Source organism: Telmatherina bonti (assembly GCF_933228915.1).
Source record: "Telmatherina bonti genome assembly, chromosome: 3".
Lineage (NCBI taxonomy): Eukaryota > Metazoa > Chordata > Actinopteri > Atheriniformes > Telmatherinidae > Telmatherina > Telmatherina bonti.
Genome location: NC_136621.1, coordinates 29,004,697 through 29,031,224, shown reverse-complemented (window position 1 = coordinate 29,031,224; position 26,528 = coordinate 29,004,697). Strand labels below are relative to the sequence as shown.

At 37.3% G+C, this 26,528-nt stretch overlaps 1 protein-coding gene across 1 annotated transcript in view; it reads right to left on the bottom strand.

Moving 5' to 3' along the window:
- The window catches only part of inpp4b (inositol polyphosphate-4-phosphatase type II B), a gene marked incomplete at both ends in the record, with an annotated part of 159,999 nt that overhangs the window by 72,685 nt on the left and 60,786 nt on the right, over positions 1 to 26,528 (bottom strand). Inside the window, one exon of the mRNA XM_079238146.1 lies at positions 22,915 to 22,994. Coding sequence (XP_079094272.1) covers positions 22,915 to 22,994 — 80 coding nt within the window. The remainder of the gene's footprint in view (positions 1 to 22,914; positions 22,995 to 26,528) is intronic.

Here is a 26,528-nt window from a genome sequence, read left to right as displayed (position 1 = left end):
AAATATGATCAGAATAGTAATAGTAGTCTACATGAGGATCAAAATCAGGCCACTCCAGTGAAGACTTTCGTATTCTTTGCTGCCAACAGCATGAAAACAATTAAAGGCCATTTACACATTTATGTTTTCAGCACCACAACAGCTTTGTTCCAGATGTTGAAGTTATTTTAAATGTACATACATGTACATTCCCACATGTGTGTAGTAATCCTGACCACCTGAAATGATTCACCTCATAATACAAACTAAAGTCACATCCATTAAGTCAGAAAGAGAGAAAAGACAGAACAAGTGGTCCCTCTTCATTTGCTTTCTCTCGTACCCCTTGGAGTGTGTCCACATATCCTCAGTGGTACATGTTCCCCAATTTGTGAAGCACTGATATACATGATATATACTTACCTTTACATATGATAATGTTGGTTGCTGAAGTGGTGTGAAATAAAACAATTGATTGCAGCGAACGCAGTTCTGTTGGAAGCTGTTGCCGGTGAGACTTTAAGAGGAGTGCAAACATTACAGCTTGGTTTTATAACCCATTGTTACAGTGGCTTTTGAACTGCCTTAGGTTTCATAGGATGGTTTTTCTTGAGCTGTGAAGCACTGATTCTACTCTAATACTGTCATCGTGGTACAGAAAACTGTTTATTGATTTATTAATAACTTATTTATTCAGTACATCACAGCCAAGTTCTTCTGCTTTGAGCTCACAAAAATGATAACTTATGTTGCTTCTGTTCAGCAGTATTTGTTTTGGTTGTGACTTGACAACAGACCATCAAACAAAACAGATTTTCATTCTTCACTTCACTGTGCATCTCAGTTTCACATTTGGTAAAGTTACATTTCTTCTTTGTTGTTGCATGTATTGTCAAGTCCATTTAGCTGTGCAGCAGCTGACATTTTAGATGCAAAGAATTATTTACTGCAGCACTGACGCCCAATCATAGATGAGGATGGGGTGAAAATCAGGTTACTGCGTGTCTACAATTTCGCAATGATTCAGATTTATAAAGAAACGTGTACAAACAGCATAGAAGATCTGTTGAAAATAAAATCTATACACAGTTTGAATCAGAATATACACAGTTTTGTTTACAACATCCACAAATCAACTGTGATTGGTGCAATCTGTTTGATGTTACTAAGCTCCTTCTTGTCAGTGTCAATTTTATTTATATAGCACATTTACTGAAACCTGGGACTGCCCAAAGTTCTGTATGATGTAACAATAATGCAACAAAATGCCCACAAACAATAAAAACAATGAGTACATTTAAACGATACTTATATAAAAAGGATAAAATATATAAACAAAGTTAAAATAAATGTTTAGTGTATAAAGATGAGAGATTATAGTTATGTGTTGACTGAAAGTGTTTGAGCAGCTCAAATATAAAAGGGGAGCGTTCCACAATTCAGGAATCCTGTATTTTGGAAGCTCCAGGAGGAGCTGGGTAGCAGCCCGTAGAGCTCTGACTGGAGCATGTTGGTGTAGCAGGTCTGTCTCATAAGATGGAGCTATATCATTCAGAGCTTTAAAAACAAGCAATACGATCCTGATCTGGTTTTTGTTCTTAGAGAAAAAAACAAAAACAAACAAAAGGCTGTCCACAGATATGTATGCCTTCAACATATGCAATAGTGTTAGCAAAGCTATTGTGGCCCTCAAAAACCTTCATATATCTTTAATAGTTTAAATGTATAGACCATTTTCAGTGATGTCACATTTCTTGTGTTGTCACTATGTTTGTAGCAAAAAGCTAGATGCTGATATTGAGTGATTGTGAGTTTGCTTTTAATTTTTTCATATTAAGGATAGCACTAGCAGTGAAGCCCATACGTGGTCAGGTCAGATAGAAAAAAAACTGTGTTGGTTAACAAAAAAAAGTGTGCTTATTGGTGTTTATCTAAAATCCTGGTTTATAAACCTCCAACTGTGTCAATTGACAGATATTATGTACGCTACTTGAGTTAACTTTCCATGACATTTACAACTACCTTATCAATTGATTGGACTTTACTGGAGCAGAATTAAAAGCTTACAAGTTGTTAGAGCCTTAGAAATATTTTGTGGTATCAGACCTCTAGTTGTGGAAAATGCATCACAGTATTTCCTCTTTATGTCAGATGTGACCAAAGACACAGAAACGGTTAACACAATGTAAAAATAAGAGATGTCTCACTGTTATATTTAAGAGTTAACATTACTGTGAGAAAACAGTGCTATTTTATAACTGTTTATTTGATACCGCAAAGGAAAAACTAAAACTCTCGTCACCATGTAGTTTATTTATGCCACAGTGAAGGCTGAATTTATTGAATAGCTGATCATCTTCACTGCAGTCACATTTTCACTGTACGAAACTTAAGACGTTTTTGTTTATTTGCTGCTTAACACCAATAAAGTATTCACTATACATCACAGTTATCTTGTTTGAAGGCAGAAACTCATTTAGCCCTTCATTCAGGGTCAGCAGTCAGTCTGGAAAATGAAATCCAATCATGGGGAAGTCAATTGGAACATACAAAGGCATAGCATGAGTGGACCATTATACATATTTTATATACACAGTACATATATTTGTGACATAAAAGCTAGCTGAAGGAGCAGAGCTTGTAGCAATAAGTCTGCTTCATCTTTTTGCATACCACAAGATTGGTGATGAGAATGGTCCATAGCATATCCAAATAATAATCCACATAAAGCATCTACCTATTTGCCTTCACACTATTCATCATCTGGTGCTTAACACTGAAAATCATGCAGGTTTATACCTTCTGAATTTAGATGGAATATAAATTTAATTTAGACGGATTCTTTACATCATGCATTTGATCTCTTCACTGCCATTGTTTCATTCTTCATGTTCTCCTTTACCTCTAAGTGATTGGTTAACAGACTGTTAAGACACATTTACTGTGTCAAGGAGCCAAATAGTACTTTGCAAAATAGCACCTTGCTGCTTGCTAAATAGATCATGCAAGTCATTTGATCAATATATCTACTGCTTGTGACCTTGGTGATACATTTTAAGACATAAAGCCTTGGACTCCACATTTGATGTCCCTACAGCTTCATGCACAAGAAAACTGCACAAACACAGACAAGGAGAGGCAGAAGGCAAACAAGCAATCCTTCGCTCTGTCACCCATTAATGTTTTTTCTTTTTTTTCATATATATATACCTGGTTAATCCAATTTATGCTTGTGGAAAAGGCTGAAGCCTATCCCAACTGCTCGTGTATTTTTTTTCCCCTTTTCCCTTCTCCCCTTTCCTTCCCCTCTTTTCTTTCCTTCCTTCCTTCCCCTTTTTCTCCCTTTTTCTTCTTTTCTCTTTTTCCTTTTTTCCCTTCTCCTTCCCTTCTTTTCCCCTTTTTTTCTTCCCTTTCTCCTTTCTTTTTCTTCCTTTTGTCCTTCCCCTTCCCTTCCTTTCTCTTTTCTTTTCCTCCTTCTCTTTCTCTCCCCCTCTTTTTTTCTTTTTAAAGTGTGTTCTTTGAAATTCTGTAGGCAATCCATTTGTCCCATTTTTCATGAAATTCACCCTCTTTAAGTCTCAAGACATAAGTCATTTTCTCCATGGTGAAAATTTCCTGAACGACCTCCATCCACTGAGTATGGCTGGGTGGTTCAGGTTTTAGCCATCGCCGTGTTATTGCTTTTCTTGCGGCTGTCAATAATATTTTTACTAAATACTGGTCATCCTTATTTACAACATCAGAAAGATAGCCAAGATACAATGTAATGAATGTCAAAGGAATGGGGTATTTTAACATCTCGCACAAGGTTACGTGAACAGATGTCCAAAACAATTTAATCTGTGAACAATCCCAGAAGATATGAGTATGATTAGCACCTATAGTGCCACACTGCCTCCAACACATTTGCTGACAGGATAATTGTTTACTTTTAATAGATGGCGTAATAAAGAACCGAATAAAGTTTTTCCAATTAAACTCTCTCCATTTTAAAGAATTTGTAGAAGACTGAGATAGCTCACAGATTTTATGCCATACCTCATCAGAAATTGTAGTAAGTGATTCCTTCTCCCATTTTTCCTTGATATACAGAGTTGTACGTTTTTGACAGGACATTAAGCTCAAATAAAGCTTAGATATAATTTTATGTGTTTTTTGTTGGTACGCATCGCATATTGTCTCTAAAACTACATGAGATACACTTCCTTTTACTTTAATTTCTTTGTTATAATATTCTCTTAGTTGTAAATATCGAAATAAATCCTGATTATCGAGACCAAATTTGTCCTTCAAATATTGAAAACTCCTCATCTCACCATTATTAATCAAAATGCAAAACGCTGTAACACCCTTATAGTGCCAATACCTGAAGGTTGAGTCATACATTCCTGGTTTAAAATCCTTGTCGTATGCTATCCATTTAAATATTTTTCTTTCCTTTTTCAATTTTAATTGTCTTAGCACACTAAACCAAATTTCTAAAGTGAATTGTGTAATTGGACTTAGTATATCTTTCAAATCAATTGGTATAGAATCTTCACCTATAATTGTTTGGATGTTATGTCCCGGAATGCATGCCTCAATCTCTTTCCATTTTGCTAGATAGCCAGGATCGCACCAGCAGCACAAATACCTCAGTTGTGCTGCATAAAAGTACATTTTCAAGTTAGGGAGATTCATGCCCCCTCTATCCTTTGGCAACTGTAGTGTTGCGTACTTAACTCTGGCCCTCTTACCATCCCAAATAAATTTTGATATCAACTTATCCCATTCTGTAAATTGTTTAGGTGGTATGTTTATCGGGAGGGATAGGAACAAGTAAAGAAGCCTGGGGAGAATGCTCATTTTCACCACGTTTATTCTATTGCTTAAGTCGAGTGGATAGGTGGACCATCTTTGAATATCCGTTCTAATACTTTGATCAATTGGTTTGTAGTTAAAGTCATATAAAAGTAGTGGATCTTTAGACAGGTATACACCTAGATATTTAATTTTGTTGGCGTTCCACTTTATATTATATTTAAGAATGATGTCATTTGAGGGTGAGTGGTTGAAAATTAATATTTGGGTTTTAGATATATTCAGCTTGTATCCTGCATGGGTGTTATACATTTCTAGAAGGTTCATTAGTTTAGGTAAAGATGTGTTGATATCCTCAAGATATAACAACACGTCGTCTGCGAATAGTCCAATCTTTTGTTCTCTATGGTTAATTATAATGCCCTTTAAATCATCTTTCTGTCGTATTGCCTGAGCCAGCGGTTCGATGTATAAGGCAAAGAGGGTGGGACTTAGTCCACATCCTTGTCTACATCCTCTACTGAGTTTGAATCTTTCTGTAAGTGACCCATTAATTTTTATTCTAGCAGTGGGCTCAGTATAAATTGCTTTTATACACTGAATAGATTGAGCTGTAAGGCCAAATTTTTCTAATGTTTGATATAAAAAATACCAATTTACTCGATCGAAGGCCTTTTCTGCATCAAGGCTAATCAAGGCTGCTTTAAGTTTTTTGTTAGTTATAGTGTGAATGATTTGTAAACTTCTTCTAATGTTATCTTGCGTTTGCCTGCCAACTATGAAGCCAGTCTGGTCTTCGTCGACGATGTCTGAAATAAATGTTTCAAATCTTTTAGAGATAATGGATGTGTATAATTTGTAATCCACATTTAATATTGATATTGGCCTATAATTGCCACAATTTTCTCTATCTTTATTTTCTTTGGGGATTAGGGAGATAATTGCTTCCTTCCATGATGGAGGGGTTTTGCCTTCCTTATGAATATAGTTTAAGGCCCTAAGAAGAGATGGCTTAAGTTCTTCCTTGAAAGTCCTATACCACTCACCAGGGAAACCATCACTGCCAGGGGCTTTATTTGCCTTCAGACTACTTATTGCTTTGTCCAGTTCTTCTGGTGTTATTTCAGCTAATATTCTGTTGTTTTGTGTTTCTCCTATGCATGGAAGGTCTAATTCGTCTAAAAATGTTTTGATGGAGTCTTTATCAGGAGCGCCTTCTAGTGAATATAAGTTGCTATAATACTGATAAAAGGTTTTTTCTATTTCTCTTGGTTCTGTCTGTAATTTTTGCGCCGTAGGATCCCTAATTTTAACAATTGTTGAGTCTGCTTGTTGTTTACGTAATTTTCGAGCAAGTAACTTTGTTGACTTTGGGCCAAGTTCATAATATGCCTGCTTTGTATATCTGGCTTTTTTTTCTACTTCATCGTCCAAATATTTTTCAAGTTGCGATTTTAAATCTTGGATTTCTTTTTGAGTTTCTTGGTCCTTTTTTAATTTGAATTTATTTTCTTTATCTTTTAAATCTTGAATCAATTTTTTATATGCTTCTATTTTTATTTTCTTAAGGTGCGTTGCCTTAGCTATCAATTTTCCCCTTAAGACTGCTTTCATTGAGTCCCATAATATTGATGGATCCACTTCTCCATTATCATTGTCTATTACAAATGTGTTAATTTCCTGCTTAACATAGCCAACAACTGATTGGTTATTCAATAGGCCTACGTTTAGCCTCCATAGGGTACTTTTGGGATCATTCTCCAAACTGATGTGTAAATAAATTGCATTATGGTCCGAAACATCTGCAACCCCAATCCTACATTCTTTAACCCTATAGTAATCTTCCTGTCTCATTAAAAAGTAGTCTATTCTTGAATGTGCCAGATGTGGCACTGAGTAATATGTATAGTCTCTCTCAGTAAGGTGAAGCCGCCTCCACACATCCACCATGCCCACTTCTTCCAAAGTTATGTTTAGTAGTTTCGTAATATTTTTTTTGCTCCTGTTTTTACTTGTAGTGTCTAATTTCAAATTTAACACTGCATTCCAGTCCCCTCCACAAATACAGATCCCTTCTGCTTCAACTGTTACATTGTTAAATAATGCTTTGTAAAATCCTCCATCACTTTCAGGTGGCGCATATATATTAACTAGTGTCATCAGATGGTTTTCAACTTTACCCTTCAATATAAAAAATCGACCCTCTTTATCCTTTACTTCTTTAACAACCTCAAATTTTATTTTTTTTGATAAGAGTATTGCTACCCCCCTCCTATGACTTTGTGAGTAAGAACTATAGAAGACATTGTAACCAAATTTGGCAAGTTTTTCATGTTCCTGAGGCTCCATGTGTGTTTCTTGAAGCATCACAACATGTACATTGTCTTTTCTTATCTTCTTCATCACTCTTGCCCTTTTAACCGGATTACCCAGTCCGTTGACATTCAATGACATTATTCTAAGTATTTGACTCTGCATAAAAAAAATGAAATAAACTAAGTTGGTTGCTTATCTTACAAATAAAGTAACTCAACTTTTAACACAAACATTGCAATTGAGAACAGTAATAGAACTAAACTTTGAGTAGTAATACAACAAAAAAACAATTGAGGGGACTCCCAAGCTGGGGCATTATAAATCCCCTCATTTTCATCCTCAACAGGTAAGGGGAAAGGCCTCCCTTTCCGAGAGGGCCCCCTCCCAGAATCAGTGAATAACCCTATCAGAGCTTTTCCACCAATTCCACCTTGGCGTCTTAGCTTACCCAAGTCAGGTTATATGAATCATGTATTAGAACAGCAGAACTAAAGTATGAATCAGTACCTTAATGCAGTTAAACATAGTGTCTTTGGAGCATAGTTTGTACCTATGTTTTCCCACGTCCGTGTCCATATACTCGCTGTCTCAGATTAAGTAGTGGTCTTCCACTGGAACTCAAGTAGGCGCTCCCGAGCCCGCATGGCTGTCTCCTTCCCCCGGCGCCGGTGCACGCGTTGCCATGGCGAGGTCTGCTCCAGTCTTCTGGTCGCTGAAGGTCCGGAGGTCGTGACTGCTTCCTCTTCAGGGTAGTTGACAGGTAAAAAACCTCTCTGGCGCAGTTCTCTTTCGACGTCCTCCGCGCTGTTGTACATTTGAGGGCCGCTTTCCCAGTGGATGCGCATTCGGGTATATGGCGTCTGGAATCGAATACCATTCTCTTTCAAAACACTTTTGACTTTCTTGTATGCTTTCCGCAGCTGGATCACATCTGATGCATAATCATGGTCGAATGACAAAGTCCTGTCCCCAAGCTGAATTTTCTTTTTCCATGCATTCCTGAGAATCGATTCCTTTACTCTGTACTGAAGAAAGTTAACAACGATTGATCTGGGGGGGGGCGTTGAGGGGCCCTTTGGGCCCAAGTGAGCGGTGGGCACGCTGTATTTGAGCATCTATCCCCTCCTCGATCAGATTTTCGCTCACCAGAAGTTTCTCCACAAACGCAATCATAGAAGAGCCCTCCATGTCCTCTTGTACCCCATAAATCCTGAGGTTGTTACGCCGTCCTCTTGATTCCAACTCATTTACTTTGTCAATCAATGCCCTCTGCTCTTTCAATGTGTCTTGGAGGGCTTCATTAGCCGCTGCGGACCAGCTTTCCAGCTCTTCAATGCGTGCGGCGGCCTCCTCGAGTTTTTTGTCGTGCTCTTGGAGAGTTAGCGTTGTAGTAGCAAACTGCTGGTTTATCTGTTGCCTGAATTCCGTCAACTCCCCTTTCATTTCTCGTTTGACGTCTTCCTTGAACGACGTCAAATCGGCGTTCAGCTGAGTTCGGAGACAAGTAATCTGGTCGCTTATGTCTTTCAAACTTAGCTCCGAAGCCGACTCGGTGCCATGCTCGCTTTTGTTAGCATGGTTAGCATCTCTCGAGTTTTCATCGCCTTCCACAAGTCCAGCTTTTCCCATCTTTTCTGTCATAGCTTTGCTCCTTGTTTTTGTACCCCCGCTCATATTCTGAGTCTTTTGTCGAAAACTTTGAATTATTTAGCTGAATTCTAGGGGCATTTAGCAACCTGACTTTGGGAGCACTCGCTTCACGCGTCCATCTTGCTCCATGGCATCGCGAGAGTCCCGCAACCAGCATATGATGGTTTCTAAGTGCATCTTTATGAAACTAACCTGCATATCTACAATAGCAGTTTCCTGATGCAGACAGGTTTACAGTATGGTTCAATTTTAAATGAGATGTTGTGCATAAAGGACATTCTGTACGCGCTACTATGAGAAAAAGAGTTTGCATGAATGCTGCAGGAAAACGGAGTGTGTGAGCTACTACCTGCAGTGGTGATTGCAGTGGCCTGTTGACTCAGGTAGGCAGCAAATATTAGATTTTTGTTCTCCAGTGATGACAATGCCTGTACCATTCATATCATCATAGGTAAAAGCTGGTGGTCAAAGCTCTCTTCAAAATCAATCTTTTTTTTTTCTTTCCAACTTGTTGTCAATTTTTAAGTTTTTCTAGTATTCAGATGGATTTTAAAATGATTTTCTTCTCCATACCTCCACATTAAAACTTCCAAATGAGTTTTGCGCCTAAACTAGCAACTTAAACCATTTAAAGATCTTGAGTGGAGACTGTTTTGTCAAAACTACTTTGGATGCTCTGCAATTTGTTGTCCCCCAAGTGGACTGAACTGGACAAGAAAGCATTTGTATTTTTCAGCACCTAATACTTGGTATAAATTACAACCTGAAATTCACTTTAAAGCCCTTGTTACATTGAATAAGTTTAAAGCTCTGGTAAAAATCACCATCTGCATTGTCTATATGCAGATGGTGATTTATGTCTTAGAAAGTTTTAACATTGTAAATTTTGTGTCATCTACTGTTTCATGATAACTACCAGTATGCTGCTGCCCTCTTGGCCAAATCTCCGCTGGAAAATAGATATATGATCTACAGACATAGGTTGTATAAAGCATGGGCTGAGCCTCTATGATGTCACACACAGGATTCTGAAAAACTTGAAGCTTGTTGAGTGGTTCCCACTGTCACAATCTTTGCACGAGTGAGTCACAAGTGCTGTTGCTCCTGGGTAAATACAAAAATGGGCAATGAGGTGGAGCTGAGAGGGGTGTGTGAGTGTAGGGGTGGATGATTGACATCTATCAAACTCCAACCTACTTGTAGCTAGAGCTATTATATTATATATATATATATATATATATATATATATATATATATATATATATATATATATATATATATATATATATATATATATTACCAGTCAGTGTATGTGGGGGGCAAGTAAGCGTGATCCATCCATTTCTGAACAAGTACAAATAAAGACTCTTTCAAATATAATTATGGGAATTTTTTTAAGTTGTCTAAAGTGAGAATGTCATATACTTATGAAGCTCACATAAGACATAAGAAATAAAAATATGAATATAATCAGCTTGCTTTGCACAGCTGAAATGTGACCTTCAGCAATTGCCTGTCACAAAAGACATCCTGCGTCTGAAAACTTTAATTGAAAATCACTCGAGATATACTTTTAACATTCTAGTTTAAATTTAGGTTCTTTCAGTCTCAGCTGCACGATTTGTTTCAGGGCCATGTTTCTTTTTGTTTATTTATTTATTTTTGCAGCCAGGCATGAAATGTGATGTTTACAGAAGGAGAAGTGATGCCAATTCTACTTTACCATTTTTTTTTTTAAACAAAATGACCATTCTGTCATGCCAGCAAATTAAATTTAGCAGAAAAAATGAGGAACTTTTCTTTTGGTTAATTATTTCTACTTTTAATTATGCCATGTGATGTATCATTGATTGATTGATTGATTGATTGCTTATTGATTCCCCTTACAATGATCATGTATTTGTGGAACGTGCACCACAACAAAACTTGTGGTCAGTGTCCCCCACCCATAAAAGGGCTAAAATCCTGTGCAATATTGTCCCCTTGACAATCATTATCATTTAGAGATATAAGTGCTTTCAGGTATGTGAAAGTCAAAGATGCATGACTGGATCCTAAAAGATCACACAGTTATTCTGGGATATGATTCTGGAGCCTGTGAGCCAGAATCTGGGACTAAACTCCTTCCTCCAGGATAACAGCTCTCTTTACACAAAACAAAAAACAAAATCTTTCAAATTCCAAAATGTACAAATACAGCAAAACAACAAACATTAACATTAAAATGAAAAAGAAGAAGCAAAAGTTTTTTAAGTCTTATTTCTCAAATCAAATCACTGATTCTAATTTACTATTACCCCACAGCCATTGACTCATTCACTCAACCACTACTGAGGTGCCAGACAGTGTAAAATAAATAAAAATGACCAAAATAGGTTGTTTTATCTCCTTATTAAAATCCACAAAACTTTAAAAGCAACATGTTTACATAAATCAATAATTATTACTTAAAAAAAACATTTATTTAAGTCCTTGTCATGAAAGGTGAAGGCCGGTGACAGTTGCAACCTGTACTTTTTTGTGTGGCAGTGAATCTAAGGAAGCCCCTTAATGAGCAAAAGCAGTAAGAGGCTTGTTTTATCACTGTCTTTCGAAAAAGCTGTGAAGAATTTTCTGTTCACTGTCATCTTTACAGTACACCCACACTTATAAATGCACCCTGAGTTTCAATAGTTAAGGTAACACTGAATAGCAAGGGACAAGACATTATGCATGACCTTTCCGTGCTGCACACATTGGATATGGGGCAAAAGAAGAGACTGAATTGCATCTCTGCTTGTTGCCCCAAGCTGGTTGCTTGAATGATGAAACATGAAAATGTCATGTCAGTGCAAAACATAGTTTACCAAAATACAAACAGAAACCTGTGAAACAGCTCATTATCATCTTCTCATTTCTTGGATGATAACTTGGGATAAGCTGCACCTCCAGCATGCCTCAGCACCACAAAGGGATGGATTTATCAAATCTCTGAACACCACATCTTCTTTCTCATCTTTTTGCCCTTTATGTGTTCTATGCAAAGAGATAAACTACAGGCAAAAGAAAAAACAGATGGAAAGTTAACCCTCACTTACAGAGCTCACTGAGACTCTATTACCTTCTTTAATACAAAACTCATATTAGCATCTTTTTACTATGCTTGGGGGTATCTTAGATGTCCCTGGTCAGTTTACTGGGATCAAAATGACTCCTGGCAGATAATTAAGTTGCCTTGTCCATTGAGTTTCTCTCTCTCTTTTTTTTTATTTTATTTTTTATTTTTTTTTACCCAGAATTGCCACATTCTAACATTGGCCAAGTTCATCCTTTTTCTATTCTAGCCATGATCCCTAGTGCTGGGAGATTATGCAGAAGACCTGTGTGGAAAAGAAAAAGATATTAAATGCTAAAGAAGGAAAATGAGGAAGACAGATGTGCATTTATTTCAGCCCAAGTCTTTGTCTAGTTTTCCTTTTTTTATATTTGGTGTGTGTGGTTGTATGCCTTTACACAAGCACATATGCAGTAACTGTTTATGTACATACACTTATTTAATGTGGGCCTCCTGTGCCTGTGTGTGTGAGGAAACTTATTCCACCTGCATTAAATGCATTATACTGGTTGATTCCACACACATTTCCACAGAAGAAAAAAAGAAATCATCCAACTGTTTTCTCCATGCGGAAACTAAAGATAAAACATCCCCACCGGCCTTTTCTTAAGTCTCCTCTAAGTGCTCCATTACATGTTTCTCTACAATCCAGCACTGATAAAACAAAGACTCCATCAACAACGACATTTATATGGTTAATAATTATCCTCTTAATTTCATTAACATTTTATTTTGGACAAAAAAATGGTTTGATTTAAAGGAGGCATCGCATACTGCACAGTGAAAATGACGGCACTTGCTGAGTGTAATGCAAGAAAAATGAAAGCACCCTACAGATTAGTGTTATTAGCTGCTGATTTAATAATACTCTCAGAATAAAAAAAAAGACTAAAAACCTAATATTTCTGCCTTACAGTGAATACACCCAAACATAACTTTACCCATGACCAAAGCTACTGCAACAATTTCTCTCCACTTTAACTGGATCAGATAGTGGATCTTTAGTCTTTTAGGTCAGGCTGAGATAAAATCAGTCACAGGGGATATTGTGTGAGGGGAAGTTGACTCTCTGGATTAGTATGAGAATTGGAGCAGGGCGATGTTAAGAACTCTGGGATGGTAAAATGATATTATCATGATAGAGGTCTAAACTGTTGGTGGTGGAAGAGTAAAGAAAGGCTTGATCCAATGGGAATGGATGAATAAGCCATGAAGCAAAGCAGTAGAAGCACTGGTCTGTGATAATGAAGTCTTGCCATGGTAAATCTCTGATGCGCACACATACACATAGACGCAGACACACACTACCACAAGCATATAAATTCATATCAAAATCAAATCTCACACTGAGCTGTAGAACTGGGTCATAGAGCACTTCTCGCACTGAGCACAAAGTTTTTGAGATAGCAAGAAGTGCAAAAGGGGAACTACAGTGTGAGCCTGAGAAGGAAAAGGAATCAACACAAATGCCAAAACAGGGATTTAATAGCGGTGAAAACTTGTAAATGTGTAATTCTTTTGGCAATTGCAGACTTATACTGCATTTTCTAATCCTATAACACCTTAAACTTCATTATACTGTGTGTGGTGTGTGCACATGATAAGGTGAAAAAGTCCCACCTGCCTTTTTTTTTTGGAAACAAAAATCTTTAAATGAGGATAAACAACATGCAATATTAAGAAACCTACCACACTCCTGTAGGAACCAAACGTTGTTGCTTGTCCTAATGGGTTCCCCATTAAAACTATGCTAGGTTTAGAATATGCATGCAATAATAGGGAGTTGAACCGAATACTGAGGTGAGAAACAAATGAAAAAAGAAATCAACAGAGTTTCCAGAGTAATAAAACTTGCAAACCAATAATTTTTTTTAACCAAAGTAGAAAATAAATAAGTCCAAAAGGAATTATCATTTAAAATTCATTTGATCCATTGCGACAGAGCTGCAGGGGGCTGGTCATTAGTTAGTAAAGCAGCACCTTTTTTCTTGGTGAGTAATGTCACAAGGGACTCCAGCTGCATATAAACAAAGTCCAGACAGGATTTAATACAAGCTCTCTGCAGGCCTCAGGGCAAAGGCAGCATAGAGATAACTCCTGACAGGCGTGTACTGTGACCACACAGTCAATGTAAGGAGGAGGGGGGATGTTGAGAATAACTGCAAATACAGACGATTTCAATAAAGCCATTTCCCCTTTTCATGTCTCTGTGTTGACAATGTTATCTCTTTACTTCGTCACACAATCTGCCAGAGTCCTATGAGCACATCACCACAGTTTGTGTTGGCAAACGTGACCTCTCTTTCCTCAGACCTAACTCATGCAGATTGTTCTGTCTCCGGCTGAAAGATGACAGAATGGATTGTATTTCCGTTTCAGAAGTTAAGTGCCAAAGCTGGGACCTCAGGAGAAATGAGGTCTACAGAGAAAACACAATAAAAACTGACTCAAATCAAATAATGTTGAGTGAAGACATCAAGCCGTCCTGTCTGACAGAAACCCCTTAGTGTCTTTGCTACTATCACCTACCTTTGATAAAAAGTCATTTTACCTTGCATACAATGGGAGTCACTATTTAATCTCTTTTCATTGATTCCAGATTAGAGGAAACATGCTCTCACACCAAAACTGGCCACCAACATCGACAGAATGAATGACTGAAGAGTGAAGGACCAAGAACCTCAGAACTGTGATGTTTAATATATATTTTTTTGCAGTTCAAAGACAAATTTAGGTTGACCAATAAGGTGAAAGAACTGTGGGAGTTTTTATAGACTACTTAATTCAGTAGAAGTCGACAAGACCGGGGTCTGAAGGGAGAAGTCTCCATTGGAAACCTTATTGGAAAAAGGAGCAAAAAAGATAAATAACTTAGTAGAAAAAGTCAGACAAAGCAGTGTTTAGAAAATCCCCAGTTCACAGACCCTTATGCAAGAGATCCCCCCCCCACCCCACCACCACCACACACACACACACACACACACACACACACACTTTTGTCTCCCTCCTCTTTTACTAAACTCTCACTTGCAAATGGTTAAGGTTATGAGTTTGAAGCACACGCTTAGAGCTGGAATTAGTGTACACAGTTATGCCTGTAGGGTGGATGTTATTGCACAAATATAGGCAGACATTTACAACAAAAACAACACGTTCACAAATCTTATCTAGTCTTTATGTAATAATGCTATTATAATGCCTATTGTCGTATGAATGCTGTCTGAGAGAAAGCAGTAGTTCAGCATTATATTGGGATCTTACAAAGTTTTGTACATTTGAAAATTCTAAAAATTCAACATTCATGTATAAATGGGTCCACACAGATCATTTTTCAAAGGAAAGGAAGACAGTCCTAACACATTAATCCTTTAAGTACTAGGATATCTCAACAAGTGTCATTTTGTGCCCATGGCGATGCCGTAGGACTTAAAATGATTAACTCCACATGATGATCATTTGTAAACACTGTTTTGCCTTTAGTGGCTAAAATTGTTGCTAAACCCAAGGTCGAAACTGACAACCATCCATTATTTCATTATACAAGGTTCATACAGTAAAACAACAAGAAATTACCTGATTTTGATTAAGTTAATCAGGTTTTCAGTGTTATAAGTTAATCAGTTTTACAGTGTTACAATACCAAGGAAGAGAACATGGGACATGCTGCTGTGACACAAATACACAATGACAACATGAAGCACAGGCGGCCACATAAAACTGCATATAATTCAACACGTCTCGACCATCTAAACCTAATGTTGAATTACCTACTAATTTACTTTTACTATTTACCATATAGTGGTAGTTTTGATCTTGATCGTGACAGAAACAATTTCCTCCCATTGAGCCTCCAGATTCCAGCATTGATTACATTTTTCCCATCTTTACAGCAGCCTTGAAGCGTCCTTGAGCTTTTGTGAACGTATTCCGACATATTTTCTCAGTGGATTTTTACTATCATGCAACTTGAGATGAATTTGTTTGCTCAGCACATAAAAGCATCTCTTCATTTCAAGTACCCTCTCTTCAATCAATGAAAAATATTTATAACTTAAAAAAACAATTCTTCAATATTGTCCTTGGAGTATTTGCCTTTATGTATTATACTGACATGTATTTTTTCTGCATTTGATTTTAAGCAACAGTGGGTCTGCAGCCCCTTTGTGTGCTTTTCGGTCATTTGAGAGCTGCAGGAAGGTAAGAGTTCTTATTATCATTTCAGTGGCCCCTGGTGCCTGCAGAAAAAGACAGATCTCCGTCCTATAGTCCCAGTAATTCATCACTACGGTGTGAGAAACCTTCAAAAAGTGACCCAAATCAAACTGGTTGTGTCTCAAAGGAAACATAAACAATCCGTGACAAACATCCTAACCAGTTTCAGAATTCATAAGAATGATCTTTGGGCTGGACAGCCCTCTAGCAGAGCAAACTTCACTCAAGGGGCTGAAGCAGAAAGGAAAATCATATATTCACTGAGGCGCAGGTCAAATACCAATTTCCTCTCCACATATGCTCAGCAGCAATGTAAATCAAAAGGTTATGAAGAGAAGTCGGTCAAAGTCATATTGGTTTGGAGATTGACTGAAGAATACCCATCCTTGCCTCATGGATGACACAGTCCAACGTTCTCTCTACAGAGTGAAGCAGCTCAAATCAACTGACTCTCTGCAACAACTGGCTCAGTGGGGATCAAGACATTGTATTAAAATGAAGCATCTGTTTGGGCAGAGTGAATTGCTTTCCTGCTAATGTCAGTGCTGAAGCATCTGCGCTGTTTGGCCAGCAGAACTAATGTGTACTGTGAGTCATAGACTCTTCCACAGGTCAAACAGCCCTGAATGAATCATACAGTACAAAGTCATGTAAAGCTGCTCATCATCAAAATGTTTTCTCACTGAATGAACCAACAAACTGCATATCAAATCCAGACTGTTCCCTTAGTGTGTCTGTGTGTGTTATGCATGCTTCGCTGCCAGTGTGACACATCCAGACTCCAACGTCACACAGGCAACGACTCAGACCATAATATGTTCATGTCTGTGGGTTTCAAATGCACAATCTGTCACTACAAGTTATTCCCACTGACACATCCAAGGTAACATGCCCTCCAAATTAAGTATATTTATCTATTAAGATAGCTTTAGAATAAGTTAGCATATTTTGCCTATTGAATAAATTAATACATTACAATGTATAGAGTTCAACCCTAATGTAAATAATTTTAACCCATATTCAACTGAATACACTGCAAAGACAAAATATTGAATGTTCAAATTCATCAATTTGATTACTCTTTAGCAAATAATCACTCATACTGAATGTGATATCTCCATAAAATCTGGGACAGAGTTGTATTTACCACTGCATTACATCACTTTTACTTTTAATCACACTCAATATGCATTTGAGAACTAAGGACACAGATTTTTTGAAGCTTCAAAAGTGGATTTTTTCCCATTCTTGATGTTCACCTTCAGCTGCTAGACATCTCAGATGAGCTCGGTCTCAGAAGCTGGTGGTGTTTCTGGGTGTTATTGATATATGGTTTTACCTTTGCATGACTTTTAACTTGCGCTGGTAGACAAAGCGAAGAATTGTATTAACTGACAATGGCTTTCTGTAGTGTTCCTGAGCCCTGAGTCTCCTTCACACAATGATGTCAGGTTTTTAATGCAGTGCTGCTTGAAGTATTGAAGGTCGGAGAGATTTGTTGCTGGTTTTTGTTCTTCCTGCTTATGTGCAAAGATTTTCTCAGATTCTTTGAATTTTTTTTATGATATTACGGACTGTAGATGATGAAATCCCTAAATTCCTTGCAATTGCACCTTAACTAATGTTTTTCTTAAACTGTTGGACTATTTGCTCATGCATTTGCTCACAAAGTGAGGAACCTGTTCCCATCCTTGCTTGTGAATGATTGAGCCTTTTGTGGATGCTCTTTCATACGCAAGTCATGACACTTGTTTCCATTTATCTTGTTCACCAGTGGAATTTTTAAGCATTCCTCAGCTTCCTCTAGTCCTTTGTTGCACCTGCCTCAGCTTTTGTGGGGCGCATGAAACCATACACAAACACACCAAACACAGATGTAATATCACGATGGCTAAAGTGGAGAAGACCGGTCCAGCAGCTAAACCAGGGCTGCAGCGGAGCAGCTGCTACACATAAACAAGTGAATACATAGATCTTGTGAGAAGTTTTAACAAACATTACCTGACGCAAAACATCTTCTTAGCTGGATTTTGGATCTAATAATGCAATGATGATGTTACCTCCCATTAGCAGGATTAATCACTGGGACTTCTCTGTTTAAGAAAAGTCTGGGATCTGTTTTTCCCCATGCATCAAAAATAAATTGTAAAGGTGTGGCTATGACCCGTAGGACCAAATGGCTACATGTCCATTTAGTGACTAACTACAATAGTCCAATTCATTGGCACTGAATTTACAAAAAGTAGTTCTGTACTGTTCATTAATGTGACATGTTTATAACTAGTCTCACTGTCATGAGCATACACTTCATGTCATACTTTGCTCTGAGCAGTGATTCATGAACAGCTGACAGTCTGACAGAAAGAGAATAGTTCCTGCCAGAAATTAGTCACAATGTGGGTCTTCTTGAGTAACTAGGTCATGGTTCCAGGACATAGTCATTGCTGCTGAGTTCAAATAAACTACATGGTTGTTCAATATGAGCATCACACGGGGAGAGGCAGCTTCACTGTATCTGAGAGAACACTGACTCAATGGCTGATATCTCTAGAACCTCACAACTTGAGAGAAATGATAAATACACAACATTTGATACTACTCATCTACTTGTGCTTTGCACTGCAAGCCACATTCACTTCTGTCCACTCTACAACATTGTGCAAATTCATCCATATTACACAATTCCCACACTGGCGGCATTTTATCTCACCCAAGGACACTTTGACATATGGCCTAGAGGGGCTGCAAATCCAACCACCTTCTCTGTGATTATCGGACACTCTGCAATGCCTCCTGACCTCCAGTTGCCTCCATTACATTTTAGATAATTCAAAAACACCATAGGTCAGATAAAAAAAATATGGATTTGATTTGGCCTGAACTTTCCTATTATATTATGTAAAATATCCTGTAGTAATGACCTCTTTTACAGAAGCCTGATAATGGAACACTAAAAAAAAAAATAAAAGGACCAATTTTTTGAGCATATAAATCTGTTAAACTTTCTAAACTCTTTTTGAAATCCCAAACCCTTCCATACATACTCAAGTATGCTAAATTTGAATGGTTAGATAGCAGAAGCCATTTAAAAAAAAACATATATATATATATATATATATATATATATATATATATATATATATATATATATATATATATATATATATATATATATATATATATATATATATATATATATATGTACATCTGTATACGGAAGCGTAGAGCTGTCATCCTCATAACGTCATAACATATAACTTGATAGTTTTATTGTAAAAATGTGAAACGTATCACGCTATAACGTGATAAGTTTATTGTAAAACGTGAAACATATGTATCTGAAAACGTGAACTTGGTCATTTTCAACTTTAGATGAGGAAATTGTGTGCAGGGTGGATAGGAGATCACAAATGGCTCATTTACAGGACTTGATAGAGTTTTCCTTCATATTTGGGTTGAGACATTGTGAAATTATGGTGCTTTGGAACACTTTGGATCACATTGTAATAAATATGCGTAGTTTAAGGACAGTTTTAAAAGGCATGGGTCTGTACAGAAGGAAAAATAAGTCCGGGTCCCATCCCCATGATGTGGCATAATTTCTGATTGAAACTTGAGCAGCACGAGAATCGCTATGAATGCAAATTACATCATCTTAGGTGCATTCAAGTGCCATCTATTCATCCCTCCTCTACCGCTTGTCGGGGGTCTGATCGCGGGGGCAGCAGCTTAAGCAGGGAAGCCAAGACTTCCCTCTCCCCAGCCACTTTGCCAACTCTGCAGGGGGGTCCCAAGCCGCTCCCGGGCCAGCCGAGAGAAATAATCCCTCCAGCGTTCAAGTGGTTATACGTTTTTACAATAAAACATATCACGTTATAATGTGATACGTTTCATGTTTTTACAATAAACTATCACATTATAACGTAATAAGGCCCAAACCTTTTTTTTATGAGGATGACAGTTCTATGCTTCCGTAATATATATGTATTTATTTATTTGTATTTTTTTTAAAATGATTTTTAGTTATTTAATTTATTTATTTATTTTTATTTTTAAACTTTTTAAAAAAAATTATTTAATTTTTTTTTTTAATTGAGAAAGCTATTATAATACGGTTAAAACAGCTCACTAACATCTACTTGAAATACTGAGGATTTAAGAAAACCTTTTTTAAAATGCATTGTGACAATACTGCAAGTACTGCTCGACTTCATAATATCTTGGGGAATAAACTGTCTACATACAGTGGTAATATATTTAACTGCTAATACTTTACCACAGTTCAGTGCAACTACATGGGAATTTAACACTATGAACTAATCCTGTACTGTAGTCTGTGTGTACATGCTGAAATATGCATCCATGGAGGAGAAAATCCTGCATTTTCTTATCTCATTGTAGGTCAAGTCAGTTGGGTAAGATACAATTATACACAGTGACTTGGGATCACCTGCAGGAAATGAAAAGCATAACAAAAGAAAGTGGAAAAAGAGGGAAATAAAGAGAAAAGATTCCCAAAAGAACATATTTGTAGACACAACTATGAGTGTGAAGGAAAAAGGAAATTCAGTAAAATAACAGAGTATTGTGCATACTTTGCTTTTGTTTCTTTATGTACACGGACACAAAGAGGAATCTTGGTCTTTTAAAAGATAACAAAAACATTTACATTGTATATCCTGGAAATTATTTGATATGTTCTTGGAAATGTTTGACTGCCACGCTTATGCATCACTGCAAATGCTTACTTGGTTTCAAGAAAAAAAGATCTTAATTCTGGTCCCCATGGTAACTCTCCTGACCTTAACCTTCCTGCACTCAGCCAAGGTAATACGGTTTATCACTCAAGACCACAATTTGTGATAACTCCACCTGTCACAGAACAATCTCTGCTTCAAGAACATTACATATCTTCAGTCTGGCCAGAGAACGACTCTGATTCAAACAGGAATTGTCTCCTCATTGTTTGTCAGGACCAAAGACATACCAGACTTCAGCATAATCTTTTTTTAAAGATGGGAATTTGTAGACAAAAGATGTTTTAAACTGGGCAGACAGAGTACTTAAGAGACTGTCTGATCCCCGCTCCTATTATCCAGATGTTAAATTACTAACGGATTATATACTGAACTGCATATTGCTCTTGATGGTCAGGACGGTGCTTTGCTCGCAGAAGCTCGCAGAAGTGTGTTTGTGTAATATGCAAACAGGCCTTTACAAAAATAAAAGATAAAGAGCTACACTAAAGCACCAAATGGCAATTTTAACTTAACTGGTGAACAACTAGAGAATGAGATGTACTGTATGTTAAAATAATGTATTGTGAAAGTCTCACAAAAGAAGTTATTAATCTGCTGAACCCTTAACTCATGTTGCCCATAGTGTTATATTTGCCCTGAAACAAAGATTGCTATTGCCTTTAAACAGCTTGGGGATGACTACATGTTTGCAATCGTTTAGTGATTGGGAGTGATGAGACTGCTAATCTGCCTCCACACCAACAGATGACACTGGCTGCCCTGCTTGTACCAACTCTGTTTACACTGAGATTTATTCAGCCCTTTGTAATACAGGGGTAATTTGGCTGTATGTGTTTGATTTGGAGAGTAATTTTCAAAAGGAAAAAAACTTAAGTGTTGAAAGCGGTAAAAACAGAATAATGAAGTATTTGATTTATCTATAATATTAGAAATGGCCCACTCGGCCTGACTGGTGGCTCTGTCAGGCAGGAGCTCTACCAGCTCTCTTGGCCCGCGGCTCCTCGCTCACTCGGCTGTTAAAGCAAGGCCAAGTAAGAAGCAACCGCATTCAGCCACAAGCGAGCTGAAATTCATAGTTCCACACTCAGCCTGCTTTTACCATCATTTTACCATCATCTGCTGACTTTTTCTTTTCTTACAATTTCTGCTTGCCTCCCATTTCATTTACTCCTTACAAAATGCAAAAAAAAAAAACAAAACAAAAAAAAAACAACATACATCAAGTATCAGAAGTATCAGAATTGGTGCCACCATTCTTTTATGTACAACTGGGCTCTCTGGAATCACCAGTTTAGAGTGATAATATGCTTTGTTTTATTTTTGTCCCTTTTTCAGTATTGGAATATATTCTATGCATGAAACAGATGTTCCAAGTTTCTTAACATAAAGCTCAAATTTGAGGGATTCCGTCTTTAATACTTCATTTGTAATTCAGAGTTTTCTGTTTTCACTTAATGACATCACCATGAAACACATTTGCATAATACATGCCTGGTGGCTGTGCAGCTCAAACTTGCCTTTTCTCTGCTGGTAGATCCATTATGAAACAAATGCATGTCTTTGCTTGAATTATTATAAGCAGAGAACAGATCCATGTTCACAGTACATAAATGCAGAACACATACTTTGAACAAAAAAGCCTTGGTGTTCTACAGCTCAGGCTCTTTGTGTGCTCCAAATTGCAATAAAATGTACATAAAACATGAAATGATTTTTGCTTATCTACAAAAAAAAACAAAAAAACAAAAAAACAAAAAAACACACAAGGATTTTATTTAAATTACTTTCAATTAAAAACCATCTAAGAAAAAAAACAATTATACCAAAAACTAAACATTCTTTGCAAATCAGAAAAACGTATTTCTATGTGTTATATATGTAGTATATTCATATACTATAATACTACAACATAAAAAATGTTGGCAAATACTGCAACAATCCTGCAGTTTCGGCAACAGTGGAACAAGGTTTTATTTCTCAACTCTGTCCCATTTTCTTCATTGATCAGTCCGCTGCTGATCTTCGAAGTTTAAGGTCTAAAGTCTGTTTAGCCTCTAGATACACACAGAGCAGTTTGTATGACAAAGAAATGCTTTCACTTACCTGAGACTCAAGGTCAGTCGTTCATCTTTAGCTCTCAGCAAATCCCCTACTGAAAATGTGGCACTACCCAGGAAGCTGCTCTGTAGAGACAGGAAAGAGAAAAAAATTAAATAATAAGTAAGACAAAATTAATTTTATTTTCCTTATATTGTTGAGATGGTAGAAAGAGTTAAGCCACAAGCCAGAAATCAACCTGAAAATTGTGATTTATAAAGGTGAAACTGTCCGATCAAGTTGACAGAAGACACGTGAACAAATAATTCACTCTCATTTTCTATGTCTCTCTGTCTCATGTAATTCTGTCTTCCTTTTCTCACTGCTCTGACAACATGTGTTTGCTGCAGGCAGGATATGAACAAGGGTGTCAGTGCACGAGATCTGGGTCACGGAGAGAGGAGTACAGGAAGAGCCCATCAATAACGCAAAGAGATGATCCACATTTGTGGAAAACACACACACACAATCACACTTCCTCATGGGCATGCCTTAATGCATGCACATCTACTCACACACATACAGACAACTGCTGCACCTGCAAGGAGCATCAACATGCTAACTTGTGCCACAGGAAGGGAGGGGGGGGTTACCGCGCCAAGGACACAGGCTGATGCAAACAACACCAACACAATGTAGGTAATTAACTTCAGGTGCAAAGGTAAGTTTATATATTCAATCATGGCAAGGAGAAAACTTTAATTAGAGCATCTGCAGCATGTTCTACAATATAATCTCTAACTAATCTACTGAAAGGAGGTGATTTCTTCCTGGGCTTTTGTAACAGCATTGCTGACGGTTCATGAAATGCAAAAACAACAAAACAAAAGGCTTTCTGCTTTGCCCCTTTCTCTTATTTTACATCACTGATGTAGAATATGATGAAAAAAGAAAAATGCTCTCCTCATGAATGTGAATGAGTTCACAGATTGTAAGCGAACGCATAAAGCGCCTGTGAAAGTGAGATGCAGGGATCCAACAGGCTGGATAAATGTCATACAATAAATACTGACCCCAGAAACAGATTTGGCATCAGTTGTAATTAAAGCTGGAGTTTGTCATTAACATTTGTCCATGTGAAACTCACCAGCTATCTGAATGTGGCATATGAGCAAAAATAGACAGTGCCAACAATAATAATGATGAAGAAATAATAAATAGTCGTTTAAAAAAAAACAGCTCACGTTATTTATGATTTCAATGAATAATTTTCTGTCAAAACTGTCAATCACTGAAATGTTTCATCTCCGGTTGTAAAAATTCCACATTTAATACAAAATACTGCTGTGTCTTTATAAAATAACTGAATTTACTTTAATTTCAATAGCAATGACTACACCTTAACAAAGCTGAGTTTTTATTGGAAGTATGAATATAGAATTTGATTTAAATTGTCCCAAATAGTAGATGAGGAAGAAACAGATGACGAATGAATAGGGAAAAAAAAGAACTGAGAGGAGGTAAGTGATGGTGGATGGGAACAGGACAGGGCAAGGTGAGGATGAATGAATGGATTTGGAAGGATGAATTGGAGAATGAACAAGAACAGAGAAAGGATGAAAGAATGGATGGGGGAGAGAGGGGGAAAGTAAATGTATGATGGCAGGTGAATGAGAACATGGATAGGGAATAAGGGGTTGAGAGAAAGAGACACAGCACTGAGTGGGTGAACTAGCCATAAGAAGACTGATCAGGAGATTAGATACGTGATTGACACTTTGCGTAAGTTAATTAGTTAACTTAATTGAATTAAGTCAATGAAGGCCTTTATTATTTCACATTAGTCTCTGGCTTTATGTGATATGAAAATTATTCAGTTGAGTTTCACACACTACATCTCAGAGATTTAAATTGGAAAATTGACATTGAAGAGAACACTTTCACCATAGTAAGATCAATAAAAACAGTTACCCTTCACTGATGTGTTAGCAAAAGTAATGTTCAATCCACTCTTGCAGAGTGGATTGAACTCTGCATGAAAAACATGCAGAATATCCATTTGGCCACCCATCCAGCGCATAGAAGTTGCACAATCTGATGGTTACAAATTGTGTGGATGTGGAAAATTCATGATGCAAGAACATAAAACTGATATGCTTTCACATGTAGATTTTTGCAGCTGTCCAACCACATCCAGTATCTGTAACATGCTGAAATAACCATGTACATTCATTTTAATCTGAACCATCTCAGGCAATTTTAGTTTCTGCTAATCAGAAGGTCAGCAATATGGTTCTATCTTCCCAAGATCACATGACTACTTGTACTTTGGCAAAGATACTGTGCCTCCAACACATTTATCACCATATAAATGGGCATAAAAGGGGATGGGTCACATGACATTATATTACCTGTAGCACTGTAGAGACGAAGAAGGATTGGATGAGGTTGTGTGCATGTGTTTGTGCGCACGTGTATGAATGGGGTTGTTGTGTAAAAGAGTTTTGAATTTTAAATAAATTTACTATTTATATCCCTCCAACTCGTGAGTTGGAGGGATATAAAATCTGAAATTGCTGCTGAAAACATGCAGGAGTGCGTTCTGAAATAAGGAACCTTGAATTCATACTATTCCCCAAGGGTTAGCAACTTCTACCATCCCTTCCAGCCACGTTGTAAGTGTCTGTGGCAAAGTAAATACCTGCAATACAAGTGGAAAGTGGATGACACTATGTAGGAAAATGTATGGTGACAAATGATGATGGTGTGCTTAATAGTCAAAAACTTTACGGCAACAATCATTTTCAAATATTTTATCCTTAAATGTCACAAGATCTGTATGAAAAACTGGATTATGAATGTGGTGTGAAAAGCACCAAAAAGGACAAGTAACCTTGAGGAAGAGCTTCGGCCATAAAGTTCCTATGGTTGAATGAGCTTAGCTGAAGTGAGCTACATCTGCATCTTGAATCAGAGAAACGTTTATAAGTTTAGTTCACCTCATGTGCATTTCAATTATATACACTGCTCAAAAAAATAAAGGGAAACTGAAACAACACAATGTAACTCCAAGTCAACCACACTTCTGTGAAATGGAACTGTCCACTTAGGAAGCAAAACTGATTGACAATCAATTTCACATGCTGTTATGCAAATGGAATAGACAACAGGTGGAAATTATAAGCAATTGGCAAGACACACCCAATAAAGGACCGGTTCTGCAGGTGGTGACCACAGACCACTTCTCAGTTCCGATGCTTTCTATCCGATGTTTTGGTTATTTTTGAATGCTGGTGCTGCTTTCACTCTAGTGGTAGCATGAGCCAGACTACAACCCACACAAGTGGCTCAGGTAGTGCAGCTCATCCAGGATGGCACATCAGTGCGAGCTACCAGGAGACACACCAGTACATCAGGAGACATGGAGGAGGCTGTGGGAGGGCAACAACCCACCAGCAGGACCACTACCTCCTTCTTTGTGCAAGGAGGAACAGGAGGAACACTGCCAGAACTTCAAAGATAATAGTTACATCTGCTATAAGCTAGTAATAACAGACATTTAACTTCATGACATTAAATCTGATCACTGGCTAAACTTTTCTAAATTTTTCTAAAAAAAAAAAAAAAAAAAAGAATTTAATCAATATTCAATACTGATATGTAAGTTTTAATTAAGTAAA